This window comes from Quercus suber, unplaced genomic scaffold (genome assembly GCF_002906115.3).
Source record: "Quercus suber isolate HL8 unplaced genomic scaffold, Cork oak 2.0 scaffold_57, whole genome shotgun sequence".
Classification (NCBI taxonomy): domain Eukaryota; kingdom Viridiplantae; phylum Streptophyta; class Magnoliopsida; order Fagales; family Fagaceae; genus Quercus; species Quercus suber.
The window spans coordinates 1,248,013-1,257,516 of NW_027069522.1; the positions used below are offsets into that span (position 1 = coordinate 1,248,013).

Consider the following 9,504-nt stretch of genomic DNA (forward strand, 5'->3'; position numbering starts at 1 on the left):
TACTCCTAATTAATGGGTAGATTCCAATACCTTGTCGATAGTCCGGCATTGATAGAGGAATTTAAGTGGACTTACGGCATACCGCAGGGGGTCAATCTAAGATATTGCTCCCCAGAGCGAATACTAATGGACCGAAGAGAGGGGGAGGTCATAATCCCAATGATAGCCTTCATCGAAGGGGGAATGACCCTCCCAATGGGTTCCATCACCCTGAACTACCTTCGCAACCATAGACTCTCTCCTAAGCAGTGCGCGCCCAATACCTTTAGGATCCTAGGAGCTATCGATGCCTTGAACCTACAATTAGAACTAGGGTTGACCTAGCATGACCTGGTACATATGTATGAGTGTCATAGCCAAAAAGGGGCGGGATATTACCTTAAATCCCACTCCGACATCGTTAGACTATTCTCCTGCCTTCCCAAATCAAATAAAGGGATGAAAGATGACTATCTAATCGTCTCGGGCGCATGGCATGACAGTATACACTGTCCGACTGAACCAGGAGAGCCAGGTGTGACTTCCTAGACTTAGGATTTCTAACAGTAGGCTTAGGATTTTCATTCTTCATAACCCATGTTGTTTTTTTATTACACCATCATATTTCGATTTTCTGACCAGGTTTTCTTGTTTTGTTTTTCTTTTTTATTTTTATTCACAGATAAAGCACATACTGCTCCTCGGCTTAGCCTTATCAACGCCCCCGCCCTTAATTATCTACTACGCTCGGAGATATTTGTGAGCGAAGACGGACAGCTCCGGTTTGTCCCTCTTATACTCGGCTACACGACAAAGAAAACAGATCTACAGCCGATCGGCAACGCCATTACACAAGGTGATTATCGGCTCTGGCGAATCGACGTCGCTCGGCCCCATTTTCTAGCGCCATACGATCTTAAGCCCGTTCCACACCCAAATCCACAGAGTATCCCATTATTAATCCAACCAGTCCAACAAGTCCCCATTGGACCGGTGGTCGTAGGCGAGAGGGTCGGTTCTTCATCCTCTTCACTAGAGGAACAAATAGACAAATTCAAGTTTGAAGGAGAAGCTTCAGGAGGAGTACAAGTAATACCTTCCTCAGATTTCGAGGAGGAAACCGACAGGAAGTCCAGCGTTCATCCCCCAATTCTAATAACCACTATCCCAGAGAACTCTTCAGAATAAGAAGAAATGTCCGACTTAAAGCTTTTGATGAAGAATAGGGGCAAGAAGACTGAGTCCAAAGTGACTGGGACTTCTCGAGCAGCGGTGAATTTACCTCCACCACCACCTCCACCTCAGGTTCCTGATCCGGGCTTAAAACCAATACCGGACCTAAAGAAAAAGAGGCCTCTCGAGCCTGAGGAGCGGGAGGTGGTGATACCACCTAAGACAACAAAACAACAAAAGGTGGTGAGGGACCACCGGAGTAAGAGGGCCTCTTCCGTGGAGAGTAGGGAGGAGCCTCCTGTGGCTGACGTGCGCCGAGGGCAACGCACGTGGTCTCCCATATTGGAACTAGACGGTGTTCCTTTCTCTTGGGAGACCTCTGTCAGAAACTACGATGGGGGAAGAGCGGGGCTGATAGCTGAAGCCTTGGAGCAACCACTGTTCCTCCCCCGAGATATGGAGTCATACAGGCGCTTCAGCCAGTATGAACTTTTCATGTCCCTGAAGAGGGACCTGGCCATGGTAAGCATGCTTATCCAGCTCTTTGGTTGGCGTATTAATTCTGTGTTTCATGCTAACTCTTTTACTTTATTGTTCAGATTACCCAACAAGTCTTCATGGCCGAAGAGTGGAACCGAAAAGCCTACGTTGAAGCCCAAGCGGAGGCCCACTCTAGGTCCAAGGCGGAAAAAGCTTTAGGCAGCTTAAAGGAAGAGGTCTCTCAGATCTCCGACCAGCTAAAAGGGGTGACCTAGGAGAGGGATAACCTCAATGCTGGTCTCAAAAATGCTGAGACCCAGGCCGAAGCCCAACACAAACTGCTGAATGATACTCAGAACAATTTGGCTTCTGAGAAAGCTCTTGTAAAGGAACTTTGCACCGAACTTCAAAAGGCCAGGGAGGCTACTAAACAGGCTCAGAGGGATGCTCAGCTGTCCAAGGAAGCGACCGAGGCCGAAAAGAAAATAGCCTACCAACTGGGAGTGAAGGTGACCGAAAAAGGTCTTACTGAGTAGTTTGCTTCGGTCGCCCGGGACTACTGCGATATAACATGGGGCAAGGCACTGGATGCTGCTGGGGTGTCTGCTGACTCGGAACTGAGGCTGCCTAGGAGCATTTATTACGACCCAGACATCCGAGAGCTCCCAGAGTCTGATCCCCCTCCTCCAACACAACTCCCAGAGGCCTCAGAGCAACCCTTGGTCAGCCAAGCTCCCCCAATCACCCTTGAGCCTCCCAAGGATTCTAGCCAGCCAAGTGATCAGAGCACCCCAGCTGAGCCACCTAAGGATATGGGCGAGGGCTTGGAAAAAAAGAAAAAATCCTCAGAGCCCAAGGACCAGGCCCCAGCAGAAGCTTAAACACTTAGATTTTAGTTTTTAGTTTTTTTTTTTTTTTTACTATTTTCTTACTCTTGTTCCCCTTCTATGCAAGGGATTGTAAAATATCCTATTTTGATCAATGAAACAGTTTCTCTTTTACTTTTGGTGTATTTGTTGCATACCATATGACTTACTTTTGCTACAAGTAACTTCACTTTGTAATTATGGTAACGTAGGCAAACATAATCACTCTATCTTGCTGATAATATATACAACTAAAATTGATTCTGAAGAGGACAGTACATAAAAGTTGCTGTTAAGTGATGAACATAACAAGTATTATAAAAGTTGGATAGATCTTTTCGCATGTACACTAAGAATATTAGCATAGGTTAGAGTTGATATTAAACACAGTTAAGAATGTCAGGCAAGATTCATTCTAAAGTTAACCTTCAGTATTGATAGCAACACAAAAATATTAACTAACTAAAAATCATATGGTCCGAGGACTATAGGCATGATTGGGTTAGTTTAAATACCTAGGGAGAATCACTAAGGGATGTTAACTAACCCAAATTATCTGGTCCGAGGACTACAGGCATGATTGGGTTTTAGTTTAAATACCTAGGGAGAATCACCAAGGGGTGTTAACTAACCCAAATCATCTGGTCCGAGGACTACAGGCATGATTGGATTTAAGTTTAAATGCTTAGGGAACCAGGAGTGTTAACTAACCCAAATCATCTGGTCCGAGGACTACAGGCATGATTGGATTTAAGTTTAAACACTTAGAGAACAAGGAGTGTTAACTAACCCAAATCATCTGGTCCGAGGACTACAGGCATGATTGGATTTAAGTTTAAACACTTAGAGAACAATTAAGAATGACAAGTTATCACAGTGACCAAAGAAATAATTCGATTAATAATAGTACCTTTTAAGGTTATTTACATTCCAGGGGCGTGGTATTACATGACTATCCAAGTCCTCCAGGAAATACGCCCCAATGCCAGCCCCTGAAGTAATACGATATGGCCCTTTCCAGTTTGGTCCTAATTTCCCCCAGGTTGGGTTTTTCGCAGTGCCAACGACTTTCCTAAGTACCAAATCCCCGGGTTCTAGAGGCCTTAGCTTTACGTTGGCATCATAGCCCTGCCTGAGTTTCTGCTAGTAATGTGCCAGTCGAACCATTGCATTTTCTCTCCTTTCTTCGATCAAATCCAAGCCTGCTTCTAGAAGTCTATCATTGCTGGTTGGACTGAACGAGCTAGTTTTTAGAGTTGGGAACCCCGTCTCCAAAGGAATGACAACTTCAGCGCCATAAGTCATTGAAAAAGGGGTTTCTCCAGTAGATCTGCGAGGCGTAGTTCTGTAAGCCCAAAGCACGTGTGGCAACTCTTCAACCCATTTGCCCTTTGCATCGTCCAACCTCTTCTTCAATCCATTAAATATGACTTTGTTAACTGCTTCAGCTTGCCCATTCTCCTAAGGGTAGGCAGGGGTAGAGTATCTATTCGTGATTCCCAATTCACTACAATAACTCCGAAACGCATTACTGTCGAACTGTAAGCCGTTGTCCGAGATGAGAGTATGAGGAATTCCAAAACGAGTAATGATATTCTTCCACACAAATCTTTGCACATCTTCGTCTCGGATATTGGCCAGAGGCTCAGCTTCAACCCATTTGGTGAAATAGTCTGTACCGACCAGAAGGTACTTCCTGTTTCCTACGGCCTTTGGGAATGGACCCACTATATCCAAACCCCACTATGCAAACGGCCACAGACTAGATAGTGGGTTGAGGACTCCACCTGGTTGGTGTATGTTCGGCGCAAATCGTTGATATTGATTGCACTTTTTTACATAATCATGGGCTTCTTTTTGCATGTTCGGCCACTAATACCCTTGAGTAATGGCTCGATGAGCCAAAGACCTACCTCCCGTGTGACTCCCACAAATTCCTTCATGCAACTCTTCTAGTAGCGACTCAGCCGTCTCTGGATGAATACACAACAGGTATGGTCCTGAATAGGATCGTTTGTATAATTTTCGGTCTTCAGACAGCCAAACTCTGGTAGCCTTCCTTCGAATTTTGTCAGCCTCCCCCCGCTCTTCCGGCAAAATGTCATCTTTAAAGAATTTGATTATAGGGTCCATCCAGCAGAGACTATCTCTGATCTGGTGGACTCGGACTGCGTCCCCTCCTGTCCCGGTGGGCCCATGGAAATCCTTGACGAGGATAACTCTCGGCAAGCCTTGCTCCGAAGAGGTGGCTAGTGTGGCCAAAGAATCTGCATGTGCGTTACTGATTCTGGGAACATGTAGCAAGCTGAAATATTCAAATTCCAACTGCAGACGTTTGACTCGATTCAAGTATCCTTGCATCCCTTCATCCTTCGCTTCAAACTCCCCCTGTACTTGGTCCACAACTAATCTTGATTCCAAGAACAACTCCACTGCCTTTCCTCCCATTCTTCGGACCATAGACATTCCCATCAATAGGGCTTCATACTCTGCCTCGTTATTGGTTGCACTGAAATCCAGCCTTAATGATTTTTCAATGATGATTCTCTCTGGAGATATCAAGACCAGCCCTACTCCAGAACCTTTCCTGTTTGCAGTGCCGTCTACATATACTTCCCAGTGAGCAGGATCCTGTAGAGAAATCATGCCAACCGATTTTCCATCCATGTCTCTCTTTGTCGTTATTTCTTCTAAGCTGGGTTCCGTGAACTCGGCCACTAAATCCGCAAGGATCTGCCCTTTGACTGAAGTGCGAGGCATATACTTGATATCAAAAGCTCCTAAAATAGTGCCCCACTTGGCTATCCTCCCCGTGTAGTCGGCACTTCGGAGTACTGTCTTAAGCGGGAGTTGCGTGAGACAACGACAGTATGTGCTTGGAAGTAATGGGGCAATTTTCGTGTTCCAAGTACTACTACCAAAATAGCTTTTTCCAATGGCAAGTATCTGATCTCGGCCTCATGTAGAGACTTACTCACACAGTAAACCGGCCTTTATATACCTTAATCCACTCTTATCAAGACTAGACTTACAACATGGGGAACCACCACGATATAGGCAAATAAAACCTCATCTAATTCAAGGCTAGACATAATCGGTGGTCGAGCCAAGTAGTCTTTAAGTTGTTGGAAAGCTAAGACACATTCTTCAGTCCATTCAAATCCCTTCCACTTGTTGATCAGCGAGAAGAAGGGTTTGCACCTATCCGCAGACCTGGAGATGAATCGATTTAAAGCAGCTGCCATCCCTGTTAACTTCTGAACCTCTTTCGGATTTCAAGAAGGCTGCAGATTTTGAATTGCCTTATCTGATCGGGATTGACCTCAATTCCCCTGTGCATTACCATGTAACCCAAAAATTTTCCTGATTTCACAGCAAATGAGCATTTCGAGGCGTTCAAGCGCAACTTATGCCTCCTCAAGGTTTCAAAAACGTTATCTAGGTCCTTCACATGCTCATAAATAACTTTGCTTTTTACCACCATATCGCCTATATAGACCTCAACACTTTTGCCTAGTTGTGATTCAAACATCTTGGTCATCATCCGCTGATAAGTAGAACCTACATTTTTCAGACCGAATGGCATCACTTTATAATGGTAGTTACCAATGGGGGTAACAAAGCGGTTTTCTCTTGGTCATCTGGGGCTAACGGTATCTGATGGTAACCTTGGAAAGCATCCAAGAAACTCATCCGAGGATGGCCGACAATAGCATCTACTAATTGATCAATTTTCGGCATAAGGAAAGGATCCTTAGGACAAGCCTTATTCAAGTTCGTGAAATCCACACAAACTCACCACTTTCCACTCTTCTTCTTTACCACCACAGTATTTGCCAACCATTCGGGATAAAAAACTTCTTTAATAGCCCCAGCCTGTTTGAGCTTCATCACTTCTTCTTTGACTGCATCTGCATGCTCTTTGGATGGCCGCCGAGAAGGCTGCTTCTTGGGTACACTCAGTGGGTTGACCCTCAAATGATGGCAAATGAACTCCGGATCCACCCCTGGGGCTTCGTAAGTACTCCAGGCGAATATGTCAATATTTCTTTTAAGGAAATCAATTAGCTCGTCCTTTTCTGGTTGAGGTATCCGAGACCCGATTTGAAAGTGTCTTTCAGGATTACCCCCAATTAAAACTTGCACTAAGTCCTCGCATTTAGCGCCTTCATCAGGATCTTCGACGGGTGACAACTGACCTCTTAACTGCTATAAGTCTCCCTCCGCCCTGACTGAGGATTCAGTCTCAGGCTCATGCCGTATGGCAGCCACCAAACATTGCCTAGCCGAGGATTGATCTCCGTGGATTTCACAAACACCCCCTTCGGATGGATATTTAACCTTTTGATGCAGAGTGGATGAAACAGCCCCAAGCGTGTGTAACCAAGGTCTAGCGACAATTGTCGTATAAGGGGAATAAACATCTACAACAATGAAGTCCACTTCCACTACTTCCGAGCCAGTTTGTATGGGCAGCCGTATCTGTCCTTTCGGGGTGACCACCCTTCCCTCAAAGCTAACCAGAGGAGAACAGTATGGAGTCAAGTCATCAAGCTTAAGGTTCAACCCCTTGTAGAGGTCAGGATACATAATCTCCACCGCGCTACCCTGATCCACCATCACCCTCTTCACATCATATCCCCAAATTCTGAGGGTGACTACCAAAGCATCATCGTGAGGTTGAATGATTCCAACTTTATCCTCGTCTGAAAAGCCTAAGACGGGCGGGACAGCCTGTCTAGAGCTCCTCGGATCTCGACTAATATCCCCTGCTGGTAGCCGAGCTACTGACATAACTTTGGACGACCAAGATCCTATTCTTCCTGGCGCTGCGAAAATGACGTTAATAATACCTAATGAAGGTTTCGTAGAATCTCTCTTCTCGGACTCAAAATTCACTTGACCTCCTCGGCCACTGGAGTGGTGCAAAAGGTGCCTTAACCTGCCTTCACGAACCAACTGGTCCAAATGATCCCACAAACTTCTGCAGTCTTCAGTGGCATGCCCATGGTCTTAGTGGTATTGACAATAGAGATTGTGATTGCGTCTCTCAGGGTTCCCTACCATTTTACTCGGCCACCTAAAGAATGATTCATTCTTGATCTTTTTCAGAACTTGATGAACTGGCTCCTTGAACACTATATTAACTGCTTGAGCATTTGTTGACCTCGACTGCCCAGTGAAATCTGTCCGCGGCTTATTGTTGTTGTAACGATCCGACTTGAAGTCCTTCCTGTCCTGGGGGATAACCTTATCCTTACCCTTCCCTTGCTGCTGATCTTCTTCAACCCTTTTATATTTTTCAATACGGTCCATAAGTTGACGCATGTTGGTGACAGGCTTGCCAGACAAGGATGTCCTTAAACCATGATCAGTGGGGAGACCCAGCTTAAACGTGTCTAAGGCCATTGCATCGAAGTTGCCCTCCATATCATTAAACATCTCCCAATATCTATCCGAATACGCCTTAAGGAACTCACTTTCACGCATGCTCAAGGATAGCAGAGAAGACAAGAGCCTGGCCACCCTTTGGCATGTAACGAAACGTGAACCAAACGCTTGAGTGAGCTCTTGGTAGGAATTGATGGAGTCTGCTTTCAGGCTGTCAAACCACCTCATTGCCACAGGTCCAAGACTAGAAGGGAATACCTTGCACATCAGAGCTTCATCTCTAAAGTTGACAGCCATCCTTTGGTTAAAATGGCTCATATGTTCCATAGGGTCTGTTTTACCGTTGTAAATAGTGAAGGTTGGCTGGTTAAAGCGCCGAGGAAGTTTTGCTCCTTCAATCCTACGTGTGAAAGGTGACCTAGAGATTTGATTCAACGCCTTACTCATGGCATCATTTCCCACCCCTCCATGTGATGGCCTTTGAGGTTGCTTCTTGCGAGGGTGTTCATCTTCATATGAAAAAGATTCACTGATTGGAGTTCGAGACCTCTGTTCATAAGTGATGTCTTGTTCGTCACCCAAGTCTTCATCAGAATGCGAGGCAGTACGTTTTCTTTTCGCATGGCGCAACTCCCTTCTTAACCTTTCAATCTCTATCTGCATGCTATTCTTCTCTGCATGAGACACATGACTTCCGCCACGAGATTAAGTTCGCTCAGTGTGTGTAGTGTGCACACTGCCTTCATGATCTTGTCTCTGCTCCAAATTGAGAAAAGGGTCTATATGCTAGAACGCCCCAGATTCCGCCAGTTGTTGCCCTGGTTCGGCCATGACCAGCTGCTGCTGCTTCCCCTTACACTCAAGCTCTTCCCATAGACGGCACCAATTGTAGGGTTAGGATTTGTGGCCCAAGCCCAAAACAATGAATTTGTAGAGTATGGGTGAAAGAGCTAGGTTGATTATGGGATCGACAACAATTAATCACAACCTTCAAGCATAAACTAACATGAATTTACACGTAAAGAATGGGTGTCCGAAGAGCTATATTATTGATTATGTGGTAAATACAGATTTTAGGGTTACAATAAAACTCTTCCTCCTTTCTTCTCCCTTCTTTTTTCCTCCTCCCCCCTACCTCAGGAGTTTCTTTCCTTTATATAACCTCCCTTCTCCTCATCTTCATCGTCCACTTGTACCTCATCTGTAAGTCCACTTGAGTATATATCATGTCAAGCATCTCCTTTAACTCTATGTGAGTGGCGGTAGGTGAGGTTACACTGTTCAGAAGTCTTCTCCACATAAATGCGGCCAGAGAAGTTGCTGTAGAGCCTTAAATGCGGTGGTAGCAGCTTTTCCTTTAGATATTTCCTTTTTTTTATCTTCTCCAGATATACCCAGAGCTTATCTTGATCGTTGGGATTGCTAGGAAAATCCTTCGGACCTTCCACACGCTTGATCAATCAATACTATTCACGTCTGAGGAATAAAATCTCCTCGGACGGAAGGCGGCCTCCTCGAACGGCAATCATCCTTCTTTCCGAGTATCCTTCTTCTAGATGGGCCTTGCCCTCACCATCTCCCTCTCTTCGGACGTACAGTAATCCTCACATGGGGC

General features: G+C 45.4%; 3 protein-coding genes across 3 annotated transcripts; all 3 read right to left on the reverse strand.

Annotated features, from left to right (window-relative positions):
• Positions 1-3,959: 3,959 nt before the first annotated feature.
• Positions 3,960-5,743, reverse strand: LOC136067086 (uncharacterized). The gene is made up of 3 exons (XM_065772369.1): positions 5,531-5,743; positions 4,412-5,444; positions 3,960-4,225 (listed from the first exon to the last, which is right to left on the reverse strand). The coding sequence occupies exons 1-3, from the start codon at positions 5,741-5,743 to the stop codon at positions 3,960-3,962; spliced, it is 1,512 nt and encodes a 503-aa protein (XP_065628441.1).
• Positions 5,744-6,293: 550 nt separating this feature from the next.
• Positions 6,294-7,292, reverse strand: LOC136067087 (uncharacterized). The gene is made up of 2 exons (XM_065772370.1): positions 6,840-7,292; positions 6,294-6,704 (listed from the first exon to the last, which is right to left on the reverse strand). The coding sequence occupies exons 1-2, from the start codon at positions 7,290-7,292 to the stop codon at positions 6,294-6,296; spliced, it is 864 nt and encodes a 287-aa protein (XP_065628442.1).
• A 219-nt stretch (positions 7,293-7,511) lies between these two features.
• Positions 7,512-8,552, reverse strand: LOC136067088 (uncharacterized). The gene has a single exon (XM_065772371.1). The coding sequence runs from the start codon at positions 8,550-8,552 to the stop codon at positions 7,512-7,514; it is 1,041 nt and encodes a 346-aa protein (XP_065628443.1).
• Positions 8,553-9,504: the final 952 nt, after the last annotated feature.